At 37.8% G+C, this 26460-nt stretch overlaps 3 protein-coding genes across 26 annotated transcripts in view; 1 reads left to right on the top strand and 2 right to left on the bottom strand.

Moving 5' to 3' along the window:
* Window positions 1-23: 23 nt before the first annotated feature.
* On the bottom strand, window positions 24-15022 carry armc1 (armadillo repeat containing 1). The gene is made up of 7 exons (XM_081352309.1): window positions 14790-15022; window positions 13825-14033; window positions 12287-12378; window positions 5678-5867; window positions 5461-5577; window positions 3877-3951; window positions 24-2195 (listed from the first exon to the last, which is right to left on the bottom strand). Exons 2-7 carry the CDS (start codon window positions 13984-13986, stop codon window positions 2004-2006), a joined length of 828 nt encoding a protein of 275 aa, XP_081208435.1. The 5' UTR covers window positions 13987-14033; window positions 14790-15022; the 3' UTR covers window positions 24-2003.
* Window positions 15023-15710: 688 nt separating this feature from the next.
* Window positions 15711-19966, top strand: mtfr1 (mitochondrial fission regulator 1). 3 transcript variants are annotated; one of them, XM_081352335.1, is made up of 8 exons: window positions 15711-15855; window positions 16371-16472; window positions 16552-16659; window positions 17337-17461; window positions 17547-17773; window positions 18036-18285; window positions 18364-18538; window positions 18616-19966. In XM_081352335.1, the coding sequence occupies exons 2-8, from the start codon at window positions 16437-16439 to the stop codon at window positions 18661-18663; spliced, it is 969 nt and encodes a 322-aa protein (XP_081208461.1). In that variant the 5' UTR covers window positions 15711-15855; window positions 16371-16436; the 3' UTR covers window positions 18664-19966. The 3 variants fall into 3 exon arrangements, with proteins under 3 accessions (XP_081208461.1, XP_081208462.1, XP_081208463.1); XM_081352336.1 differs by lacking the exon at window positions 15711-15855 and adding an exon at window positions 16964-17001 and having other exon boundaries at window positions 16370-16472; window positions 17356-17461; XM_081352337.1 differs by lacking the exons at window positions 15711-15855; window positions 16371-16472; window positions 16552-16659 and adding exons at window positions 16760-16843; window positions 16964-17001 and having other exon boundaries at window positions 17356-17461.
* The window catches only part of pde7a (phosphodiesterase 7A), a 33368-nt gene continuing 26781 nt past the window's right edge, over window positions 19874-26460 (bottom strand). For 20 of the 22 annotated variants that reach the window (XM_081352314.1, XM_081352325.1, XM_081352310.1 and 17 more), the window contains 7 exons: window positions 25684-25784; window positions 25460-25591; window positions 25236-25327; window positions 24923-25067; window positions 23126-23222; window positions 22947-23027; window positions 19879-21877 (listed from right to left, as the gene is read on the bottom strand). In XM_081352314.1, the coding sequence (XP_081208440.1) occupies window positions 21654-21877; window positions 22947-23027; window positions 23126-23222; window positions 24923-25067; window positions 25236-25327; window positions 25460-25591; window positions 25684-25784 (872 nt within the window). In that variant the 3' untranslated portion in view covers window positions 19879-21653. Of the gene's footprint in view, window positions 21878-22946; window positions 23028-23125; window positions 23223-24922; window positions 25068-25235; window positions 25328-25459; window positions 25592-25683; window positions 25785-26460 lie in introns of all 22 variants that reach the window. The other 2 variants (XM_081352326.1, XM_081352329.1) reach the window with 1 other exon arrangement.

Consider the following 26460-nt stretch of genomic DNA (forward strand, 5'->3'; position numbering starts at 1 on the left):
ATGCAATTTACAGTGAAAACAAAACACAACAAAGCAAATTTATTTTATCTATTTAATAATCCTTGTCATTACTGTGAACAGTCAAGAACTGTGTGTTCTAAAACTCTTTGTATATAACAGCGAATATGCCCTGTACATGAGAAGCGACTAAAATCTACCGTCTGCCATGGGCTCTGGTTCTGCGTTCCAGGAGTAACAGTGAACAGTAGCTTAAAACGCTTCAAGGAAGGATGATGATGTACAGTACAAGAGGAGGGAAATAAAAGTACAGAAAATGCAAACCTCATTTCAATTTGGACTTTGTTCATAAATATAACACTGATGGCCTCTCTCTCATCTTGCACCCAACTGAAGCACGCCACTGTATGGAGATTCAATGCTGTACACACAAATAACAAATCCTTAATGTGAATAGACATGATGTGAGTTCAAATAAAAAGTCTCTGCTTAAAGCACTGCTGATTAAATTGTCAAATTAGGAAAAAATACAAACACTGATGCTTCACAACAACTAAAGTTTTCCAGCATGATAAGGTGAAAAATGAAATCGATTTCAATAGAACTAGTTACATTTAGAAAAGGGCATGTATTGGTTCGTGTAGACTCGTTTTGATATCGATGCACGTGTCCTTTTGGAAACACTCTATACTGAATGCAATGGTGACGTACAAGAGAACATCAGTTGCGGGAGAATGTACACGCATCCTAAATGCGATACGTGAGGTCAGTCGATCGTCTAAACTGTTAAAAGACACCATGGGTCAGGGAGATCTCAGAGAAAGGGGCGAGGGGTGATGGTCATGCAGAGGTGACAGGCACATGTCCCGTCAGATATGACCGGATCATGCATTTGGCTAGCGGGAGAACCCACACTGAAATGATCATGTGTATGAAAGGCCCTGAATTTATGGTTACCCATTTAGGAATACACAGAAAAAAGATAAAAAAAAAAAACATTTATAAATGGTCAGTATGGCATAATGGAAAACTGTATTGACTCTCAAAGGTAAAAAAAGAAAAGAAAAGAAAAAGACAACCTTATAATATCAGTTCCTAAAGGGTCACAACATATTTTAGCAGTGTAACAAAGGTTATCTGGTGTTTGGCACATGCTGTAACAAAAAACACACACACAAAAAAAAGGTTAGTATTACACACACAGCAACAGCCATTTCGTGGTGACTTCCCTTTACAGGAGACATTAAACCGTTAATTATTATTACTGCACACCAACCAGTGCTGGTGTTTTAATGATGTATCATGTGAAATCAGGAACCATCACTACGCATTTCAAATTCAAACCTAAAAAAGAATAAAAAAAAATCGTCTTGAGAAGGCTTTAAAGTTCAGCCGAAGCAAATAAAGAGGATTTAAAACCGTGAAAATGAATCACATCAACAAGCTACGTAGTAGAGGCACACACAGAAGGAAAGGGGTTCGAAAAAAGGCATCAAAAATACAGCATGCTTTGAAAAGTGCTGATGAATAATAACATTAGGATTATTAAATAATTGAAAAAAAAAGCAGTTGTTTAAAATGTACAAGAAGGCTGAGATGAAGGGTTAGAACACATCAGAAAACACCCAAATTCATAGAAATGTAGAAAACCTCAAGGTACGACCCACCCAGCGAAACCCCCGGGCCGTTGTTTAGTCTCAACAGACACGAACCCGCAAGGAGGATCTGGGGCGAATCGTTCGAAAACCTTCTCCCAACCAAAAAAAAGAAAGAAAATAAAAAAAATTAAAAAAAGTGAGTAAGAGAGAGCAGATACACACAAAACTCTTTCTGTGAACTTCTCCCGGTTGCTCTCAGGTTTTAGTGTCTCGTGGGGTGCGTATGCAGCGTTAACGTGAGTTTCGGGAGCAGGTTGGATCGCGTACCATTTACAGCTGCCTGTCATGGTGTTTTTATAAAGTTGGAACACGGTTATAAGTTTATTGCGAGATGCGCTCGGCAGTCTGCAGGCTGTAAAGAGGAGGCGCATGCGGGGAGTCGTCGGGTCACCAGTAAAATGAGCGGGACAGGAAGTTGGCTGCCGTGCTCAGCCAGGTCACACCATCTTGCACCGAGCCCAGGCGCGTCACAGCCTTGTGCTGCTCCTGAGACGGGCTCTCGTCCTCAGGCAGATAATCCGGCAAATTCACGTTCTGCTCGACCACCACATCAGAGTCCTCTTGGAATGGGATTACAATCTGGATGAGAGGGAAAAGAGAATGATGGGAACAATGACTCATTTAATATACACAGAGCCATGAATAATCAAATTAGTCCCCGCCTCCACTCACTCACACCAGCTCAGAGATCCACTCGCTCAACTTTACTGTAGTAAACCCTGCATAATGGCAAGTGGAAATACTGGTTCATTTCAGCCATATATGTTTGAACCAGAAACTGATTCAGAAGAAGTGGAAGAGTAAATTAAACAGCCACATATACAAGTCGATGTATCAGAATGGTAATGCGTTATATGTATCGCTCTCTAACACGTCGGACACATAACGGTAATAATTATGGATAGCCTTTTTCTTGACTACGTTATCAAATAGCTAATAATGTGTTGCTAATATTACACAAAGCATGTTCACGTTCACCATCTCAGAGTCAGTCAGCTGCCTTCAAACAATCAGTATTCCTTAGAAACACTTTGAGCAACTGAGAACGTCAGTGGAGAAAGGCATAGTTCATCATAACATCATAAGATAAATTCACCCGAACAGTATAGCTATATTGCTAAATGTACACAATTGTTCAAATCAACAGAAAAATATACCAGGATAACCTGGCTTCTCTTGAGACCCCTGCTGCAACACTTAATGATATGCTAAAGCCCGCCCCCCTCATGACGGAATTGTTTACAACATATTTGTGAGGTAGAGAACACGGGCGATGTTTTTTTTTCACTGCAGTTTTAAGGAGAAATGCCGTATGGATTTGCACATGGTTAGCCGTAAATCATATTAAAAACACCACAAACATATAAACAACATTAAAAGCTTGACTTTTTCACCACAGGGGGTCTTTAACATTTTTAATCTACTAAAGAATGGCTGTTTGGTCAAAATTATTACCATTATTTAAAAATACAGCTCAAATATCATCATAAGGTTCAAAAGGTTAAGACATTTTATTTTTAGTTGTATCACTCTAGCCCTAATTACTATTTAGCTTTCTCTTTGTGCCTGTTCAAGCAGAAAAAGTTTGATCAACAAGTCGATATCTCAATCAACTGCGCCACCTGCTGGTTGTTAAAGGAAGTGTGTGGTAAAGCAGTGTTCCAGACCGCCACCGGAGGTCATGACTGTGCCGCTGCAGGTAGAGATCGCCCTTCCAATTCAACCAGAGAGGACACATCTTTCTTTAATGACCACACACTGCATGCAAGAGTGTGTCTGTGTGTGTGTGTCTCCAGGGCCCTCTGACGCAAGGTTTCAGGGGGAGAGGGACATCCTGAGTGATCATGTGATGAGGGGAAAATGAGTAACACTTCTGAAGGGGAGGAATAGATAGACAGCACCAGCTCCACATGACAAACTGCGTTACCCTCTGCTTTCTCACGGTTTTGAGGACAGACACAGCCACGACAGCGTCGGCTAACATCCTCAGGTAGAGGTAGTCAACAAAACTTAACGCAGCTTGAGAAAGGGATAGCTCATCCTAACCTCAACACTGTTATATTTACTCTCTCATGTCTTTGAAACTAATTTGATTTTACATGGAGTGCATAAGGAGATCAATTTTCAAGATAATTTTTTTTTCTTCCAGAAAAAGGAAAGTATATAATAACGGAGGCTGTCTAGCCCCAAAAAGTGACATGAAGATACTCATATTTGGTTCAACTATCCATTTTTAGATGTGTTTGTTTGATTTACTCACCTCCGATCCGTCTTCCCCCCTCATTACCTGCTGTGCCTTCATGACTTTGGTTGAAGCTATAGCAGTTCCCAAGGCCTGGGGAATGAAAATAAATGCATTAGAATGCTAAAATGGGTTTTATAACAGCATCTCTGATCCATAAAGAGTGATTTGTTTCTTCAGAATCATTTCCTTTGGTTCAGTTGATTTATTATTCTTTACATCACCAGTCAAAATTGTTCACAGACGTCCCAACCTGGCATCTTAAATGTATTAAAATATACATATTTTTGAAAAGTCACTTATGCTCACCAAGGCTGCATTTATTTGTTATGTGATATACAGTAAAAACAGTCATATTGTGAAATATTATCATTTTAAATACCCTTTCTATTTAAATATATTATTTAAAATGAATATATATTTTAAAATGTAATTTATTTCTGTGATGGCATCACAGTGTCACATGATCCTTCAGAAATCATTCTAATAAGCTGATTTGGTGCTCAAGAAACATTTCTTCTTACCATTAAAGGAACACTCCACCGTTTTTTGAAATAGGGCTTATTCACCTTCTTTCCTACATTTAGATAGGTGGGCAAATGTATTTTTGTCTCAGTGCATGCATTGTTTTAGTTTGACAGGGTCGGCGCTAGCTTAGCTTAGCATAATGAATGGAATCCTTTGTTGCCAGCTAGCATGTCCTGAGTAAAAGTGATATAAAAAAAAAAAAAACCCACCTAATTACTTCATGTGGCCTGTGTATTCACAACAAGTACAAATAGCGATGCAGATTAACACTAGGCGATTTCCTATGCAGATATTAACTTGGGACTATATTAGGGGGAAGCACAGGCGAAGCACTGCTACTTGGGCGCAGAGATATCACGCCCAAGTAGCAGTGCTTCGCCTGTGCTTCTCCCTAATATAGTCCTTACTATATCTGCCTAGGAAATCGCCTAGTGTTAATCTGCATCGCTATTTGTACTTGTTGTGAATACGCAGGCCACAAGAAGTAATTAGGTGGGGTTTTTTTATTTTTTCCATCACTTTTACTCAGGACATGCTAGCTGGAAACAAAGGATTCCATTCATTATGCTAAGCTAATGCTAAGCTAAGCTAGCGCCGACCCTGTCAAACTAAAACAATGCATGAGACAAAAATGCATTTGCCCACCTATCTAAATGTAGGAAAGAAGGTGAATAAGCCCTATTTCAAAAAACGGTGGAGTGTTCCTTTAATTATTAAAACAGTTGTGCTGCTTAATATTTTGTGAAGACCGTAATTTTTTTTCAGGATTCTTTGATGAATAATAGTTTAAATGAACTAAATTAATTTTTTGTAAAATTATAAAAGTCGTTACTGTCCCTTACTAAATAAGAGAAAATATAAAAAAAGATTATGTCCCAAAATTGAACAGTAGTGTACATGTAGTTAAATATTAATGTTTTTTTACTTTATTAAAACTCATTAAAAATACAAGACATCTAACCAATTTTTTATTTGAATAAAAGCAAACAATATACTCAATCAAGACAACACTAGTTTCATTTTTCACAGGCATTCTTAAATAGTCATGTTGTTTCTGCTAGATTGTGATCTCACCTCGGCCTTCAGGTCCGAACGGATCCTCACCACGCATCTCTTCACAGCCATTTGGAAGGTAAAGCTGATGACTCCTTTGATCTTTAGCAGTGCCTCTTCACAAAGACTCCTCCGAGTCTGACAGAAACAGATACAGTGTGTCAAACTGTGCAAATATCTGAATCTCCATACGCTGCGATTAAACGGGTTACAGTGCAAGTTGTTTGATTGCAGTTACCGAATCATCAAGTCCGTCGATCTGAAGCACCACCGTTTTGGCCCGTTTGTTCGTGGCGCCCAGGAAAAACTGAGCTTTTCTTCGGCACGAGGCGGACGCTCCCGCCTGTTCGGCCTCCGCACTGCTGGAGTTCTGCAGGATCTCGTAGATCTCAGAGGCTAGCAGCTTCGTCTCGCCTGGCGACGTGCCCCTAGACCAACACATCACAGTTCACTGTAGGATTTTCCATTATGACAACAGATGAACACTAAAAATAATGGCCACTTTCGATGAACAAAGAAATAATTGAGCAGTCTAGTCTTTTTAAAAGAGCATGTATTGTACAATTCAGCGCTTGTCGGTGCTGATATTTGAAAAGGTCACCACTCCGGCAGACAAGGGGACACGACACAGATCTGTGCGGGGGGTAATCTGCACACATGAGGGATACAGAAAAGAGCTTGAACCAACTAACCTTTAATACTGAAACAACACTGTGATTCATCTAGAGCATTCCGTACGGTTTAATATCACAACTAAGTATAATAGCATATCGAATGTAAAGTACACTTGAAAATTAAGAGATTGATGCATCATAGCATGAAAAGCCTAAACAGAACATAAAATAAAATAAAAAATTTATAAAATAAAATTAATAATAATAGGGAGTGGGACAAGCTGAAAATATGCCTATTAGGGCAAGAAGAAATTAAAGTAAAAATAATAGGATAAAAGGATGTCTGTCATCAACTGAAATTGTCTATAACAAGGTCAGAGAAACAAATAAAAAAATATTACATAATAATAATAATAATGATAAAGAAAAGATAGGTATTATGACACAAACAGCGTGAACGATATGTGAACGAGTTACATTTCAAATAAAATCTGGAAAAAAATGTTTATGCAAAAATAATAAAACTACAATAATACTATTTGTATTACTCTTATATTATAATAGTCTTATTGTGCAGTGGAATTTTTAAAGCATACATAAAACTTTAATATTCAGAATATTTAGTTTTACATTTTTTAGAATAAATGGTTAATAAAAATGCCTAATGTGCATCTCTCATCCATAGGCAGTTTTAGATGATTGCCCCATGCTAAATATACCGTCACAAAAATTATGCACACTGCACCCTTGGTGCATCTTACCCCCATCTCCCCTATGGATTGGGGCACAAAAAGGCCTTAAATACAGAACAAGAATAAAAACAAATGGAAAGTTATTAACATTTTCTATTTAGCCAGTCTGTTTCTTGGTGGCTAACTATAGTCAAGTGACCTGTTCGTTTAATGAGGTTAAAAAAAACAGCAGTTCATTGACATCATTTTAGATCAGGCATGACATCAGAATCTTGATTTGCCCTACAGGCGCTAATGGGGGAGATGCAACTCTGCCATCATTCATGCAGAGTTACAGGAACGGGCATCTGCTCACTGGCATATCTGAGCTGCCAGACCTCCAAGCTTCCCATGTTCACCTGAGGGAATGCTGACGGCATCTATTTCCTCCGTCAAAAGCAACTTCTGCAGCCAATAACAGCACATTCGCATATAGGTCTTGGAAATTACAAAAAAAAAGTCTGAAAACACTGAAAGTTCCTCATAAAAACAAATACAAGCATTAGCATAGCTTAGTTCTGAGCTCTGTCGTCTCATCAGGGGTGATGAAGGATTTCTTCACTTCCTCTAGCCATAGAATTTCACAGACTGGGGCGATACACAACCTCTACCCAAAGTCGTTGTGCCGGAAATAGTGACGGGCAGCTTGTGGAACTGCAGGGCACTCCTTGATGGCATCTGTGCTAACTGAAGTGACTGGTGAATGGAAGGGGGCGGGCAGGGAGTCGCCCTGAGAGAAGGATAGGCAGCTCTCTGCCAACCATCGGCACTTCTGTCTGTGTGGCTCCATGTAAACAGAAGGCACTCGCCGTCTAAAAGCCTGCAGACTTTCGCACTCGAAATAAGCCCGAACTGCAATGAATATATACATATACTTGGATATTGCGCCTCTATAGTTAGCTTTGGGGTGTAAAAAACATGCAGTTGTGTGAATATTTAAAGCATTAGCTGGCATCTACATTAGTATTGTTTGACATATAAGGTAAAAGAAACCCTGAGTAAAAGAAACCCTGTTTTCTCATGCATAATCTAACAAAGGCTCAACAGTATGGATTTTTTTCCTGTACTAGATCAGATTTTTCACTGGCCCTATCACATCACATATAATATACAGTGAGGAAAATAAGTATTTGAACACCCTGCTATTTTGCAAGTTCTCCCACTTGGAAATCATGGAGGGGTCTGAAATTGTCATCGTAGGTGCATGTCCACTGTGAGAGACATAATCAAAAAAAAAAAAACAGAAATCACAATATATGATTTTTTAACTATTTATTTGTATGATACAGCTGCAAATAAGTATTTGAACACTTGTCTATCAGCTAGAATTCTGACCCTCAAAGACCTGTTAGTCTGCCTTTAAAATGTCCACCTCCACTCCATTTATTATCCTAAATTAGATGCACCTGTTTGAGGTCGTTAGCTGCATAAAGACACCTGTCCACCCCATACAATCAGTAAGAATCCAACTACTAACATGGCCAAGACCAAAGAGCTGTCCAAAGACACTAGAGACAAAATTGTACACCTCCACAAGGCTGGAAAGGGCTACGGGGAAATTGCCAAACAGCTTGGTGAAAAAAGGTCCACTGTTGGAGCAATCATTAGAAAATGGAAGAAGCTAAACATGACTGTCAATCTCCCTCGGACTGGGGCTCCATGCAAGATCTCACCTCGTGGGGTCTCAATGATCCTAAGAAAGGTGAGAAATCAGCCCAGAACTACACGGGAGGAGCTGGTCAATGACCTGAAAAGAGCTGGGACCACCGTTTCAAAGGTTACTGTTGGTAATACACTAAGACGTCATGGTTTGAAATCATGCATGGCACGGAAGGTTCCCCTGCTTAAACCAGCACATGTCAAGGCCCGTCTTAAGTTTGCCAATGACCATTTGGATGATCCAGAGGAGTCATGGGAGAAAGTCATGTGGTCAGATGAGACCAAAACAGAACTTTTTGGTCAAAATTCCACTAAACGTGTTTGGAGGAAGAAGAATGATGAGTACCATCCCAAGAACACCATCCCTACTGTGAAGCATGGGGGTGGAAGCATCATGCTTTGGGGGTGTTTTTCTGCACATGGGACAGGGCGACTGCACTGTATTAAGGAGAGGATGACCGGGGCCATGTATTGTGAGATTTTGGGGAACAATCTCCTTCCCTCAGTTAGAGCATTGAAGATGGGTCGAGGCTGGGTCTTCCAACATGACAATGACCCAAAGCACACAGCCAGGATAACCAAGGAGTGGCTCTGTAAGAAGCATATCAAGGTTCTGGCGTGGCCTAGCCAGTCTCCAGACCTAAACCCAATAGAGAATCTTTGGAGGGAGCTCAAACTCCGTGTTTCTCAGCGACAGCCCAGAAACCTGACTGATCTAGAGAAGATCTGTGTGGAGGAGTGGGCAGAGGTGGGTAGTAACGAAGTACATTTACTTCGTTACATTTACTTGAGTACTTTTTTAGAAAAATTGTACTTTTAAGAGTAGATTTGAATGTGGGTACTTATTACTTTTACTCGAGTACATTTCTAATGAAAAAACTGTACTTTTACTTCGTTACATTGGGCGAAGTTCCTCTCGTTACTTTATTTTAATGCAATATGTGTTGTTAAATGCGTAGTTTATTCCAAGCGCGCTGTATCTTTTTTCTGGGCATGAGCGATGCTCAATTCACAAATGAATGACTCTTTTGAGTCGATTCTGTTCAAAGACTTCATCAAACAAGTTGGCAGATCTGTCTAAATCGGTTCGCGAATCAGTTTGAATGATCTGTTCAGTTCCTGCACGCACTGAATCATCTGAAGCCCTTTCAATTCACACTCGACTCGGAGTCGTAACAAAACGATTTAAGCACATCAAGAGCGTTAGATGAAGTGGCAGTGGACCTACAGTAGCTACTAGCTACAGTCAAGTGAGAGCAAATCTTCAAATGCATCAACTTTTTGCCAGCGATGAAGATCTTTATTAGTTGAACATCTTCGTAAGCTGTCTGTGAATGAATGATTCCACAGGACGATATATTCGATTTCATTTCACTCAGGTAATACATTTTACAACCAAACAGATTACTACGCCACGATACTAGAAAGTATGACATTACCCGTTTTTGGACATATAAATTAATTTACATTAAATAAAGCTACCATTGTTCACAGTTAATGAACACCCGCCATCCCGCGGTAGTTTGTGTGTATTGTTGCGCAGTGGGTGCGAACTCGACTTCAAAACGAATGCCTTTGCCTGCCGTTGACAGTTAACCAGTTTAAACATGCTTGCAGAAATATACATTTGATTATATTTTGGAGAACAGTCAGAAGAAGAACCGTCGATGTACTTTTATTTTTATTTATTTATTTTTTTTTTTCGTGTGTGTTCAGATGTTCAGTAGCAGTCATGAGCGCGAGCACATGTGAAGAGTTTTTAACTCTTCTCTGTAAATACCTTTGAATGCAACACTGCAGATTCATTTTATTTCGAAATTTTCTAATAATCCAAATGTAGTTGTATAAGTTAATATTATACAAACCAGAGGACAGGCAATGATTTTCGAGCTATACAGATGGCAGAAATAATGCTTATGTCTCTCTTCTGTTTTAGTTGCAAAGATAGCTGATAATAATAGTCATTTAAATAAACAAAATCTAAATATATCATTTTATATATAGCCTACGACTTCAGAGGCAAAAGCCTCTAAGTACCATCTGAAATTTTCTTCTAAAAGAGCATTTTTATCAAGCTTGTATGTTTATGTTCACACTTAAATGGCAATGAAAAGTAGCCTACCTATTATTTGTCATTAAAGTGAAATTACTAACCTTAAATATACGAGCTTGATACAAATGATTGTTTTAGAAGAAAATTTCAGATGCCACTCAGAGGCTTTTGCATCATGAAGTCTTCCTATATATATATATATATATATATAGGCCTATATGATCCGAAGTAACTAGTTACTCACTACTTGAGTAGTTTTTTCATTGGATACTTTTTTACTCTTACTCAAGTAACTATTAAGATTATTACTTTTACTTTTACTTTGAGTAAATATTTCTATAAGTACTTGTACTTTTACTTGAGTACAGTTTTTGGGTACTCTACCCACCTCTGGGAGTGGGCCAAAATCCCTGCTGCAGTGTGTGCAAACCTGGTGAAAAACTACAGGAAACGTTTGACCTCTGTAATTGCAAACAAAGGCTACTTTACCAAATATTAACATTGATTTTCTCAGGTGTTCAAATACTTATTTGCAGCTGTATCATACAAATAAATAGTTTAAAAATCATACATTGTGATTTCTGGATTTTTTTTTTTTTTGATTATGTCTCTCACAGTGGACATGCACCTACGATGACAATTTCAGACCCCTCCATGATTTCTAAGTGGGAGAACTTGCAAAATAGCAGGGTGTTCAAATACTTATTTTCCTCACTGTATGTGTGTGTGTGTGTGTGTGTGTGTATGTGTGTGTATGCATGTATGTATATATATATATGTGTGTGTGTGTGTGTGTGTGTGTGTGTGTGTGTGTGTGTGTGTGTGTGTGTGTGTGTGTGTGTGTGTGTGTGTGTGTGTGTGTGTGTGTGTGTGACATCACAGGAATAAATAACATTTTAAAATGTATTAAAAAAAATTAAATCTATAAAATATTTCAAAATATTACTGTTTTTACAGCATTTTTGATCAAAAGAGCATAAGAGACTTCTTTCAAAAAAAAATCCTTGTAATAATAATATAAAAGTAGAAAATACTACATTTTTATAGACAAAAAGGTAAAACAAACAATTTGATTCAAATTCAATTTGAAAAAAACTTTGTGAAAGGTTGACAACTATAATGTAACTAAATGACAGCTATAAATTCATAAATATATTTGCAAGACATTTGTGGTTTCCTTTTTCTCAAAGTTTCAAAAAAAAAAAAAATACATCAGTTTGCAATGGATACAAATTTTTTTTTTCTGCATAATTGATAAGTGTAAGAAGTACAGAAAATGCCCCACTGGCCTGGATAGAGCAAGTTACAATGTCAACAGGCTCTCACACTGGCCATCCTTACTGTTGAACCATGAGTTATGATGTCATTTCCCTTTCTTGTCAGGTAAATGTATAATAACTGAAAACCCACATTGATCAACCAATATTCTGAATATGGGCACTGAACATGAACTCCTTAATGTCAATGGTGGTATGATTTTCTCTCTTAGACTGACCTCTGCTGGACATCAACCGATGGCGAGCAAAACAAATGCAATCGTGCACCAAATCAGGTTGCTTGACACGACAGTTCGCATTACACTTAAACAGCAAGATCGCATCATCGCTCCCATTTAGTTTCAAAACAGACAAATCCGCTTATGACAGTACGACCTTTTATCGTGCTCTCAAAATCTGCCCACCTCACACATTCACTTCAACTAAAGCTGCAGGATGAGGATTTCTGCGGAAAGTGCAAAGCGAGCTCATGTTGCCTTCATGTTTTGTGGCAGAATGATGGGAGCGACTTACTTCTGCATGACGTTCTGCAGGCTCAGCATCATTCCCAGCTCGCCCTTCATCTTCTCCCTGTTGGCGTGGCATTCTGCCAGGTAGCGCACCGCCTGGAAGGACACAGAGCCATTAAGGGTCACACAGGGCCATTACAGAGGCATACCGCCAGGCACCGCTGTGATAACAAATCCATTAACACAACACCAGGACTACTCGGGTCAGAGTTACTGCGTGTGTGTGTGTGAAAAAGTGTTATTCAAATATTCTCCAAATGTCTTCACAGGTGTGATGTCCTTCAAAAGGAGGTAAAATATACAGTGGGGTCCAACATTTTGAGGGAACATGGAAAATATGGGGTTCAAACCTGGAAATAAAGTTTTATGATTTAAAAAAAACGCAATGACGACAATATTTCTAGTTCAGCACTATTTCTAGGTCACTAATCAAACTAATTGACCATGTCAGCAAAGGTTTTTTCTTGCTTCCACTTAAAAACAAGATGCTCTGTAACATTCTCAAATCATGCTGGAGAACATGGATCATGTCCAGATTTCTCTATCCGTCTTAGAGAAGAAGGGAGGAAACGCTTCCTGTAGAAGTTAGGCTAAGCTTTGTGACAATATTAGACGGCAGGTGGCAGTCTTGTGACTGTCTTCGGACAGCTGGGAGGGAGACAGCATGGAGTGATCTGATTGGTTGATATGAATGCCTTTATCAAACTGATGTCAGACTATTTGAGTTTAATAATAATAAACGTTATTATATTTTATAATAATTATAGTGTTATAATATCTAATAATAAAAATAACCGCTATATTAGGTACAAATTATTATTCTTATTATTTGTACAAGTTTATTTGAGTTTAATAATAATAATAATAATAATAAATTACATACATAATAATAATATTATTATTAGTATTATACACTGAGTACAATAATAATAAGCCACAATATTAGTTACAGATTGTTATTATTGATATAAATGTTATTTGAGTTAATAATATTATTATGTATTATTATTATTAACAATAAGCCATTATATCAGTATAATATCATTATTATTGTTGTTATTATGTATACAATCATTACAACCTTTTTATTATTATTATCATTGGTTACAAATAGGTGGCAGTCATGTGTCCTGCATGGGGCCAGCTGGGTGTGCTTTGAGTGATCTGATTGGCTGATATGAAAACCTTGATATCAACAACTGGGACATTTAAAAATGACTGGAGGTATAAAGTAGTTCTAAAATCATAATTGCAAAATATTATGCTTTATATTGGGATGTCTGAAACTGAATCTAGCAGAGACTGCTTACTGCACACTATAATAAACCACCCATCAGATTTCCAAGAAACATTGCTATCAAAACATTGCTGTTTATTAGAGAACATCAACATATATAAAAATTATACAAAATATTCATGATTATTATAGCATAACATTGAAGCTACCCTGATATGATCCCTGACTTAACTAACATGGCAGAAAGCATCTTACAGGTCGCTATAGCAAGAATGTCTGCACAATTCTTTCAAACTGGATCTTACCAAGAGCGCCGAGTAGACGACTTGTGGGTTGGGGTGGTCGAGGAAGAGAATGAGGCCTGGCAAGCAGCCTTGATCTTCAACAATAACTCGCCTGTTGAGGGGGTCAGCAGCTAAGTCCCTCAGCTGATTCACCACAGCCAAGGCATCAGGCTCCCCACTCATGGTGCTCCCACACCAAGGGCCATGCACAGAAAATACACTGATCTTAGCTGGGGGGGGGGGGGGTAAAAAACACAATTAGATCATTTCTGATACCATGGAACTCTTTGTTAATGACAGAAAGCACACTAAGGTCTATGATAATAATAAAATAACATAAAAACTGGTTTAAATTGAATTAAATAATTTTTAGTCTGCTTAATCTTTTAAAAAATACGATATTTGTTATATTTTAAATATATTATTTAAACAAAAAATAAAAATAGGAACCGGAGATACACTGCCTGACGTCACTCAGTCAACATGCATTTTTGTCTCGCGACACCTTAGCATTGATTTACTGATTATCTTTTTACACGTGGCTTATTTGTGGCTTTCATAGTGCACTAAATGGCCCATGATATTCATATGATCCATATAGCATAACGAGGCCTTTAACGGGGCCTGTGCTAACCGGCTAACATTGACACGGCATCACAAGACAATGACACACTTGAATTCTCATATGGGACATAAAACGGCGTGTAAAAGCTAATATTTGGCGCTGATTGCTCATCCATATTTAGTCTACAGACATCAATACGGGTGTATCTGAATGTCTTTCTATGAACAAAAACAATGACAGCACGCAAGACAGAGAAAGGCAGAATCTACTTATATCAGGTCATATATAAAAATACTCAGATATGTAGCCAAATAATAATGATAAATGTACAATCAGTGTATTAGTTTCTGATGTTCGTGGTCTCTATCTTGTTAACCTTGTGTGTGTGTGTTGTGGCACTGTTGTCCACGCATAACCTTACAGCAAACACGCCCAGGACGGCTCCTCGCTTCAGATGATCCTGTCCAGTCAAAGGATCCCAACAAATGACCTGCTGATGGACACGAAACTGGATGTAGCTCGTGTAATAACGACGAGAGTGAATATGGTTAAAAATCTTTATGACAGCTGTTCTGGTCAGGTATATTTGTCCATTATCTGCGGAGCTTTAACACCCTGGACAACACTTCCTGGAATTAGACAGACTGATTGGAGGATTTGGACTATGACATCATGCGTTCTTGACCAATAAGAGAGGGTTTTACTAAGATACATATTAATATTTCATAATAACTGTGCTTCACAAGTGAGCATTACAGATCAACAAATCAGAACTAAAGCTTGCTAAAATATTTGTGTTTGGCTGCTGTTATTTTTTTGTATTGAAGGAAAAAAATGAATATGAAGCAAGTTATATTTATATTGGGCCTTACTAAAATACATAATCGCTTCACATTACATGACATCATTTGGTTCTGCAGTGAGCCGGTAGAAAATGTCCAGTTCTTATATGAAATGACACTGACATCTGGACAAACAAGGCAAACGTGTAAAAAAAAATCTTCCAAGTACACGCATTTTATATTCAGACATAAAACAACGGACTAGGGTAGCAACAAATACATAAATAAATGTTTGATAATATTTTATACAACTAAAGGTTTTAAAATACTTGGTTGCCATAGTCAACCAGGCACCACATAGTTTCAAAATAAAGTCATACTCCGTTACACACCTATGCACGCCTCGTGTATTTGAGTCATCACTATGTCATGATTTGCCAGTTTAATTGCCTATCCACCATTCTAAACCAATGGTTGCCTCAATACTTCTAGAACCCCCCCATTGTTGGAACATTCTCAATGCCTATTGGCCAATACTGTAAAGACCCGCCCCTCTAACCGTGCGAATGCTCCCACACTGTGGAAATGAAAAACCATGGGAAAACATAGGCTAGGTTACCGCTGGATTCAGTCAGCATTAGCATAGCATAGCACAGCCAGCCAGAAAGGTCCACTAGGAAGGTCTGTTACACTACGGTTTACATGGTAAGACATCGATATTTCCCTGTAATGTCCTATTAGGAATCCCGACAATTTTTGTAAACAACTAAGAGCGCGTTTAATACAACGCTGAAACAATAACGCGTGGGTTTTAGCGGATTTGATGAACTGTAATAAAGTTTTGTAGAGAGTTCACTTGTCCTCTGTTTGTGACAAATACTCTCGTGCAGGAAATAACATCTAGAAGATGTAGTAATTATTATTTTTTTCCCTGGCAAATATCAAGGTGAACAATGGCTGTTCGCCACATAGCAATTGTTTAGGAAAGTATGAGTGGAGACTCGTTTGTACAAGATACTCCTGAAGATCTTAATTAGCTGGTTCTGTTGTGTTTGATCTGAGCCGAACTTTGCAGAAAGGTACAACTCCAGGACCAGGATTGGGCAACCCTGGCTTACAGGAATCATAATGTTTTTATGAGTGGAAACCACTGTACTGTATTAAAGATGAGATCATTTAAAATAAAACATGTATGAGCATAAAACATTGTTTTTGTTTAGGTTTTGATCTGAAGATGACTTACACAGATCCTTGATGATGAGATAGATCTGTGACTAAATCACAAGATGAGCGGAAATCATAGACGGATAGAAATGGATCTGGTAAGTGCATGGAATCATATGTACAGCTTTGGCTAATTTCTCATCCTTATAGATGAATGATTTTCTTTGTCTCTCTTAGGCTTTATCATCATCATCATCATCGAAGCCTTATGGGTCATCCCGGAGTATTGTCAGGAGAATTGCCACAAATCTTCCATTGGCACCTTGTGCTCGTGTCCATTTTCAGGTAAAGCGTCAGTTTTTGTTAATTTAACTCTTTAACACCCCCTCCATCTTTGGCCTTCTCAAAGTCTTCAGCTTTTCATTTTTCAGTTCTCCCGTACCATCAGATTTCTGTCCTCTTCTCTGCTTTGATTCCATTATTGTGCTGACAATAAACACTGAAGAATCACAGGGAATGGCAGCTCACAGTATCTAATCTATCCTTTTCCCTCTGAATAACCTTTAAAATTCCAAGTATGATGACATTAAACCCACCTTGAAACTTGTATTACTGTCTCTGTTTCTCTCTTCTCTGCCCTTCCTTCCAGCTGTCCTGTATGTCAGGAATGCAACATGTCTGCTTTAGGTCAGTTCTCCGGTTTATTCTTGAAAAATCTAGGCCAAGGGCTCTTTTAAAAAGCTTGAATAAATTGCCTGGCACTAATAACATATAGTACAGATTTCCTCTTCATAAAGAGTTGAATGACACTCTAATTGCACATACAGCGCTTGGTTTATTGCTAGGTGATATTTAAACCGGTTTGCCTGGTGTTATTTACATTACCGTGCTGTAAAAACATTTTCCGCTTGCTCTGCTGTTGTGGTTCTGACATGGTTTGAGTGTCTGTGAGGGTTTGTTTGTCTTTGTTGTGAGACTTGAAGCAGGTGTTGTAATTATTAACTGTCCTTTAAACTGCGTAGCTTCATCCGTTCACTTCAGGAGTGGGTTTCCTCAACCATTCAAATGGGCCAAATGGCCTTGTGGCCACACTCGCTGATGTGGGCTGGATCGAAAGAGAAGAGAGCGACAGCGCTGGCAGAAATAGGTGAAAAGCATTTCTGAATTGAATTAGGAAACGTATAAATGTTGATGTGTTGTGTTTATCATGTACGTATCTGTATGTCCTGCAGGTTTGAGGCGGATTCTGGGCTGTTTTTTCGCACCCAGCACCGCAGGCCCCTGAGACGCCGGCGGTCGTTACCCAGCTTGCACCAGGCTGAACCTGCGCCACAGAGCCAGACGGTCATCAACGATGAAGCCATTCAGAAGATCGGCGTTCTTGAGACTGAGCTGGCCAAACTCAGAGCGCAGATCGCACTGATAGTTCAGGCACAGGAGCAAAGCGCTCAATCCACAGGTTAGATGGGCAGTTAATGGACGTGTGTGTCCATGGTTTGCAGTGCGTGTGTGTGTGCACTGTGCACTAAATTGGATAGGTTAAATGCAGAGGACAAATTCCGATTATGGGTTACTCCATGTCACTGCTGGTCTAGCATTTGCGTAGTGTGTTTCTGACCTCAAATCTATTTTTAGTATATAGATGTAAAATTCTGCAAAGTAAATACTTTGGCGTTAGAAGTTTTCACTCATTTAAAGTCGCAATTTTTGCATAATTTCAGCTCCTGCGCCAGGTGGTCCCCCTGTGCCCCAAGCTCCACCAATGGCTCCTCCTCCACCACCCCCTCCTCCACCATGTCCTGCCCCAGGCATGCAGAGAAGCTTTTCCGCCATTGAGCTCATCCGAGAGCGCCGTGGGAAAAAAGCGGGGCAGAACATGGTACTGGACTCAGAACCCAAAAAGCCAGAGCTTCCCAGCATGCTAGATGTGCTGAAAGACATGGGGAAAGTGAAGCTGCGCTCCGTTAAGAGGCGAGTATTACTGTTTGTTTAGGTCTGTGATATCATATACAGCTTACCAATAGGGTTAATTTGTCCTTTCGTTCGCAGTCATCAAGAGGACGGCCACACGAAACCCAAACCTGTTGAGCCCACGGACGCTGCAGCGTTAATCGCAGAGGCCCTGAAACGCAAGTTCGCTCACCGCTATCGTAGCGACAGCGAATGTGACGGCAGCTTTAACTTGCCGGCCCCTGAGAATAAGACCCATGTGGAAACTCCGCTGGTAAGAGAAATCACTTGAAATCTTTCTGACGTACGCGGTCTTAATGCTGTAATGATTTTGTGCTGTGTCTTTTGCAGTTTGGACAGCACATGTTGAAATCAACTGGAAAGAAGAAACTGTTCTGAGCCACGTTTCTTCGCTGTGGGTTAATGGAGTTAACCTGATGACTCTTAGCTAACTTTTCTTGTTAGCTCTTAAATTTTGTTCGTGTTCACTTTTTAAGAGAGCATGCACATGCTTAAAACACTACGCAGTCAATCTGGTTTCCCTATTGATATTTTTGTAATTTTGCACTTTGAAAAGTTCATATCTATCAGTACATGTTGTGCCAGTCAGTTACATAGAAACATGTTTTTTTGTGTGTTTTTATCTGTTTTTATTTGTGAGTTTAATTGGATTTTAAGTTCAACAGTGCAAGTATTCGACCTTGAATTCCTCTTGTTTGAAGGGATAATGTTAAAGGAAAGCGCCAAAGTGTATGGATGGATTTTTTTTGTTTTTTTTTATATATAAGTAGTTTTATGTGTATTTTTAACATCTGTTTGCACAGAAGTTCTTTCTACTTCAAAGGTACAATTCATAATTGCTGGAATTGTAAAATCAGTTTGTTTCTGTGATGCTGCTACCACTATAACAATTATGAAGCACACTTTTGTGATCATAAATGAGGCTTAGGTGGTGCCGTCAGTAGTATTTGCTCTCTAATGTTGAGAGCTAATTTAAAATGCCTATTTAGGTTGTAATTTATTATTTTTGGAACATTTAGTTATTTAACCAAATCACTTGAATAATGTAGTTTTGTTTCATGTGAAACCAATGCACAGGATAGTATGTATAACAAGTCTATTGCCATTTAATCAAAATTTAGTGTATTATCAGAATTGTGACAGTGTTTTGGTTTGTTCTTTTGCACGTTTGACCAAGTCTAGCTGATGTTTGTCAAAAAAACCAGTGCATTATATGACAATACAAGATTTCTCATTTCAAGGGTTTATACTGAATTTAAAGGGATAGTACACCCAAAAATTTAAATTCTGTAATCCTCAAGTTGTTCCAAACATGTATGTTTTTCTTTTGTCTTTTGAACACAAAAGATGATATTTTGAAGAATGTTTGAATCCAAAAAGTTGATGGGCCCCATTGACTTCCTTAGATGGGAAAAAAAAATACTATGGAAGTCAATGGGACCATCAACTGTTTGGTTTCAAACATTCCTCAAATATCTTTTGTGTTCAGCAAAAGAAACTCGTACAGGTTTGGAACAACTTGAGGATGAGTAAATGACAATTTTCATTTCTGGGTGACTCCAGCACATAGGAGCAGTACCTTCATTATAGATTGTGATAATCCAAATGGTTGGTTTTATTATTTCACACTACAGAACCATTATGAATGGGCTTTCAGTTCTTGAATAAACCTAAAACAATTGTTGTCTTGTCATTTGTGTAATGGTGTTTCTGTTGGGCTAAATTTCAACCACAAGATATTCAACACATGATTGGGTCTGGTTTGTACAGAACAGCATGAGCTCATGCCATCCGGTAGAGAAACATTTTGTTTAGATTTATTCATCAAAAACGCAACTGCAACAAGTATGTATCAAAAGGTTATACGGCAAAGCCTTTACAAAATGGCTTGACACATAGGTCGTCTCCCCAAAATGGCTGTTACAACAAACTGTAAACAGTTTTTTTTCTTAAATCAACAGTCTTACAGCACTTACAACAAAAATACAAATCACCTAAAATAAAGCACCTCTTCTCTTTCCGAATATAAAGAGAAGCACAAAACTGTCCATTCTGTACAGAATCCAAAACCATACACAAAAAATGGAATGTTCAGTGTTAAAAATCAAATTAAACCAACTCTCCTCCATACTGTATATTTAAAAAAAAAAGAAAGAAAAAAGTCCACGACGAAAGGCAAAGGGTCAGACAGTGCACTAAATGGACAATGTGATGGGTTTAAAATGAAAATGACAGCTGGTTTGGTCACTTAGCTTTGTGCATAGTTTTAAGGCATTGTGTAAGCAGTCTTCCGAAGAGACGAGAGTGGCTTTGAGACATTCTGAGAAGGACTTCTTATCTTCTTTTACAAAATACAGAGGAGAAAGAGAAAGAGAGGGTGGTGGCTACCTACAAAAGGCACCTGTACTTCCTTGTTTCTCCCAACAAGCAGGCCAATGAAACCCTGAGCGAAATCCATGGAGAGTCCACTGTTCAGCTACACGTCCTGTGACCAGATCCTTCTTCCATGGTCGAAAGGGTTCATCTCTGCCACCTTTCACGGAGTGACGTTCCTTCAACACGGGGGCGCTGTCTAAAACACAAGGGAGAGAGATGCAATGGCGCACAAATGGCATTCGTATGGCATCTGACGCGTCACACCGGCGGGGTTGCAGTCTGACAAGATTTTGTTGATCATCAGCAGTAGGTTTCGAACAAAATGTACAAGTGGTTCTTCACATCTGTGCTTAAAAGGCAATAATCACAGAACTAACATGATTCAGTTAAAAAACAACATGTGTAAACAGTCTTCAGAGGCAGCAAAAGGACTGGGCTCTTCACATTTGTATTTTTGTACACAAGGAGGAAGATTGATTTGCAGAAGCACTGGCACACGCTCACACACACGCTCGCACGCATTCAGTTTCACACACATTGTCTCTTGGTGCAGTTGTAAAAACCTCTCCTATAAATACTCAAGGTGTTTCAAATGACTTTCAGAGCAATTCATTGTTTCAAAATGGCACTTTAAAGCCATAGGAGGGGGTTCCTTCCAACCCCACATTCCCTTACAGTCTTTAATCAAAGCATTGGAGCTGAATTAGTAACACCCAAAAGAAAAATAAAGAAAAAAAAAATAAGGTTAAATAAATAAACCACAATAATTAAAAGGAAACAAAAAAATGCAGCAGTAGCCAAATGAGGTATCTATGTATTGCTCTATGTCGAAAGGGTAAATGAAATTTAAAATTAAATAAATTAAATCCACAAACAAACGAAAAGAAGAAAACAAATCATCAGTGGTTGGTTGGAGATGGGTGGGCGAGCAACTCAAATGTGACGCAAGATGTTTGGCTGAGGGCAGTAGAGGTGTTCTTCCTGTTGGGGTGTCATGACTCTTGGCTTCCCTGAGATAAAGCTCTGGAACTGGGCTCTTCGGTGGCTCGGGTCGGCTCGGACTCCCCCTCCTCGGAGCTCCCTGACGCCTCGGGCTCCATGGCACTCCAACTGGCCTTGTTCAGGCCCAAATGACCGAGCATGGTCTGAGAGAGCCGCGTGTCTGAAAAACGCGCCCACTCTGCAAACAGAGGCTCCACCACGTATGTCATGAAACCTGGCACCAGAAAAAGAGAATCAAGAGGCAGATATCACTAGATCAGCCAGACCTTACAAATAAATAAATATAATATAATTACATCATTTTCACACACATACATTTTTTAGATTATTTTATTATATATTTTTTTGGACACAGATTTTTAGATCTCTTTTTATCACTCTATAAATCAATAATACTGTCATATATAGTATTATATAATACAATAATAATAAAGTAATTAAAATCTACATATGAATTAAATAAAGTGTAATAAAATAAACAAAAACACTTTTGGATGCAAAATTGAACAAAATCTCAATTGACTAGCTAAACCAACCCAACCAACATGCAATTATTATAATTAAAAATATTTTAATTAATTAAGAAATATCTTACTATTGCAATAATACATACTTTTGTACTGTAAAATAAAAAAAATGTATTTAATAATAATAATAATAATATAATACAATATGTTAAAATAAGAGTATTCATTTAATTGTTATTATTATTGTTAGTTAATAATTTATATTATCATTATATCATTTTATTTTTACTTTACAGAACAGTAAAATTACAATACAAATATCTACGGTTCGTTCTTAATTTCTTTGCTTGCAAACGTAAAGCCATTGAGCTTTTATTTTGAGCTATTGTATTTACTGTGAAACAGTGCAGTGCTTTACAGTGCGACAGACTATATATTTATAAAATATGACAACCATTGCGATTTAATGTTTGCACAAAGCCATTTCACATTCTCACTACCATGCATTGGCAAAATTAATTAAAAAACAACAACAGGCAACTGGAAAGTAACGCGGTTTCAACACTGTTTTGACGCTTTTCTGTCCCGCAGATGTCCCACGAGTTCATGCAGTTTATTTAGTAGTGATTTCAATCATCATACAGTAAGGATTTACGCAATTCACATGGGTCATACTTTTCAGATACTTAAAAAAAAAAAGAAAAAAAAAAAAAAAATCACATTGCTGAATATATTCTATTATTTTTATTACTAGTCTCTTCCTCCCAAATTTAGGGTGAGCACTGAAATCACATAAATGATTGTTCCGGTTCTTACCGATTTGAACACTGGCTATGGTGTTGGCTTCGCTGTCACACAGTGGACTGATTTCAAGTTTATGCTTCTTTTCAATGTCACCTAAATAAGAAGACAATGTCAAAGCACAAAGATTAACTTTTGAACGCAGTGAACTAGTTGCAAAAGCAAAGAGTTTGGTCATCATGAGTACTGGGTACCTTGGTGGAAAAACTCCTCTGTGACCTTCTCACTCCACTGTTTGCTGAGCTCCCACGGTCTACATGGGTTACAGATATCTGCACACTTCAGGGCCATCTGGAACACATGAACACATGTGGATTTGTTTCTAAGTGCCTAAAAGTGTCTTTCTTTATTTAAAAATATGGTGCGCACAACTTAACAACTTCATTAGCATTATAGTAACTAAAACAAACTAACAAAATATTCATAAAAAAAAAATCATTTTCACTCAAACAATTTTAATAAAAATTATTGTCTTGGTTTTGTTTAATAAAAATAATTAATATTTAAAAGATAATGGTCCTCAGTCAAATGAAAGATTTTGGTAACACTTTACAATAAGGTCCTACTAATAATGAATAAGTATTTATACATTATTGTTTACATAATTAATAAAAAAAAAAAACAGATTTTATAATTTTTTTAATCAGGTTGATAATAAATGTTGAAATTAATATTAACTAAAAGTAATAAATATTTTAGAATAGATTTTCATTATTAGTTCATGTTAACTAATGGATTCAACTAATGTTAAAAACGCAACCTTTTACAATAAGGTTCCATTAGTTAAGGTTAGTTAATGCATTAACTAATATTACCTGACAATGAGCAATACATTAGTTACAATACTTATTGATCTTTGTTAACATTAGTATATAAAAATACGTTTTTTGTTGCTTCATGTTAGTTCAGGTTCATTAACCAATGTTAACCGACGGAACATTTGATTTTAATCATGTATTAGTAAATGTTGAGATTAACATTAACTATGATTAATAAATGCTTTAGAAATATTTTGCATGGTTAGTTCATGTTAACTGATATTAACAAGTTAAACCTTATTGTAATTACCGTAAAGTGTAACCCAGGTATTATTTGCAATAATCAATTAAGATATTATGACTTGTTTTCGGAGAATGTATCTTGATAAGCAGTGTATTTAGTTCAATTCCTTTAAAGGAACACTCCACTGTTTTTTGAAATAGGGCTTATTCACCTTCTTTCCTACATTAAGATAGGTGGGCAAATGCATTTTTGTCTCAGTGCATGCACTGTTTTAGTTTGACAGGGTCGGCGCTAGCTTAGCTTAGCATAATGAATGGAATCCTTTGTTGCCAGCTAGCATGTCCTGAGTAAAAGTGATATAAAAAAAAACAACACCTAATTACTTCTTGTGGCCTGCGTATTCACAACAAGTACAAATAGCGATGCAGATTAACACTAGGAGATTTCCTATGCAGATATTGACTTGGGACTATATTAGGGGGAAGCACAGGCGAAGCACTGCTACTTGGGCGCAGAGATATCACGCCCAAGTAGCAGTGCTTCGCCTGTGCTTCTCCCTAATATAGTCCTTAATATATAAGTCAATATCTGCCTAAGAAATCGCCTAGTGTTAATCTGCATCGCTATTTGTACTCGTTGTGAATACGCAAGCCACAAGTAGTAATTAGGTGGGTTTTTTTTATATCACTTATACTCAGGACATGCTAGCTGGCAACAAAGGATTCCATTCATTATGCTAAGCTAAGCTAGCGCCGACCCTGTCAAACTAAAACAATGCATGCACTGAGACAAAAATGCATTTGCCCACCTATCTAAATGTAGGAAAGAAGGTGAATAAGCCCTATTTCAAAAAACAGTGGAGTGTTCCTTTAAAGCAAACATCTCAAATGTAATCCAAAAGCCATTTTGGCATATCAATCGTATATAGAAATATATCTAAACTGTTTTATTTATTTTATTGAAATGGATATTGAATACCAAATTCCCACCTGCAGAGAGAAATGCCGATGAGAAGACTGTCCTAAACACAGACTGTTCTCATCCAGATGTGTCCTGAACCGGGACAGGTACTCATTCTGTCGGCTGATATCTGTGGCCAGAATCAGTGATCCCAGCTGCCTCTCTATACCCAGACTGTTAGAGACCAATTAAAGTCAGTCAATCGTAAGTAACTGAAGTCATTTACAAGTCTTTTATACTCTAGGGGTCAAAAAGAGGACGGAAATGGAACGTTTTTAAAAAAAAGATGGCTTGTTTGTGGTGTAAGAAGCTCTAGGCTGTAAAAGAAATGCTGAGACTGACCTGTCCTCAGCAGGAAGATGTGAAAAGAGATCAGTCTCTCTGAGCAGACCCACTGCAGACCTCCAGTGATGGTTCTCCAGAACTGAGGTATTCTACAGAGCGACACACACACACGTCAGTGCTGATCGACTTTGAAATATTTACAAATACAGTAATTTACTTAGAACATAAAGAGGATTGTGGAGCTAATGATATGCTTAAATCCCATTGGATGGTGCTCTAACCCGGTACAAAGCTGCAAGGTAATGGTTGGTTTTGATGAGGAAAGGCTGGTTGACTCCAGGGTGGTCCAGATCGTGTGTGGCCGCTGCCAGCAACCCTAAGAGGATGTCGAATGATGTGAGGGACTGGGCGAGCTGTGAATACAGGCACACAGAGACAACCGTAAGGCTGTAAGTACAGTTATGTAACAAGGGAATAACGGTACATTTAATAAAAGGACAATCACCTTGGGTTCTCTCAGGTAACAGTGCATGGCCTGGGTGACATCAGCAGCATGGACTGCATTATGGTAAGGGTTTTGATTGTGGTAGTCTTCTTGAACCAGAACTTGAAACCAGAGGACAACGTTTTATCAAAGTAATTCAGCAAGATTAGTACATGTCAGTATATTAGGGCTGCAGCATTTCACTTAAATCGATGATGACAATAATCAACAACAAATTTCATTAGTTGGATCAGTGCACTGTGGCATACAGAACCTCGTTCTGTTTAAAATGTTTACAATACCATTTTTTTTTATATATAATTCATATTTTTATAATAATAAAAAGAAAATAATAATAATAATAATAATAATAATAATAAGTATAAGTATAAATGGTGGCGGTCACAGCCAACCCAAGTTTGTTCAAAGTATGGAAGGACTTTATATTAGATGCTTCAAAAAAACTCATAACCAAAACATTTAATAAGTAGTTCAGATGTTTTTCCTAGCACATAACCTTGACATTTTATTGATTATATTCTTGAAAATATTACAAATTCATTATAAAATGGAAAATAAAAGTATTTCCATTTTGCAAAAAAAGTTGTTGATAAACTACATTATTATTATTATTATTATATTATAATATATAAATAAGATTTAAAAATTATGGTTATTTTTTAGCAAATGTTGACTAAAATATTTCTTGAATGAAAATTAAATGTATAAATAAAAAAAGTCTAATATTTTGAATTAATCATGTTGTCAAATATTGCATTTATTGCATTATTTCGCTGA

Source organism: Scardinius erythrophthalmus, assembly GCF_964197995.2.
Source record: "Scardinius erythrophthalmus genome assembly, chromosome: 22".
Taxonomy (NCBI): domain Eukaryota; kingdom Metazoa; phylum Chordata; class Actinopteri; order Cypriniformes; family Leuciscidae; genus Scardinius; species Scardinius erythrophthalmus.

Excerpts from the sequence above, each read along its gene's own strand:
- armc1 (XM_081352309.1), bottom strand. The coding sequence starts at position 13,986 with ATGAGTGGGGAGCCTGATGCCTTGGCTGTGGTGAATCAGCTGAGGGAC. Across the intron at positions 5,578-5,677 it reads TCGACGGACTTGATGATTCG|ACTCGGAGGAGTCTTTGTGA; the intron begins GTAACTGCAATC and ends TGTTTCTGTCAG. Across the intron at positions 2,196-3,876 it reads GGGGGGAAGACGGATCGGAG|ATTGTAATCCCATTCCAAGA; the intron begins GTGAGTAAATCA and ends CCTCTCATCCAG.
- mtfr1 (XM_081352335.1), top strand. The coding sequence starts at position 16,437 with ATGAGCGGAAATCATAGACGGATAGAAATGGATCTG. Across the intron at positions 16,660-17,336 it reads GTGCTCGTGTCCATTTTCAG|CTTCATCCGTTCACTTCAGG; the intron begins GTAAAGCGTCAG and ends TAAACTGCGTAG. Across the intron at positions 17,462-17,546 it reads GACAGCGCTGGCAGAAATAG|GTTTGAGGCGGATTCTGGGC; the intron begins GTGAAAAGCATT and ends TATGTCCTGCAG.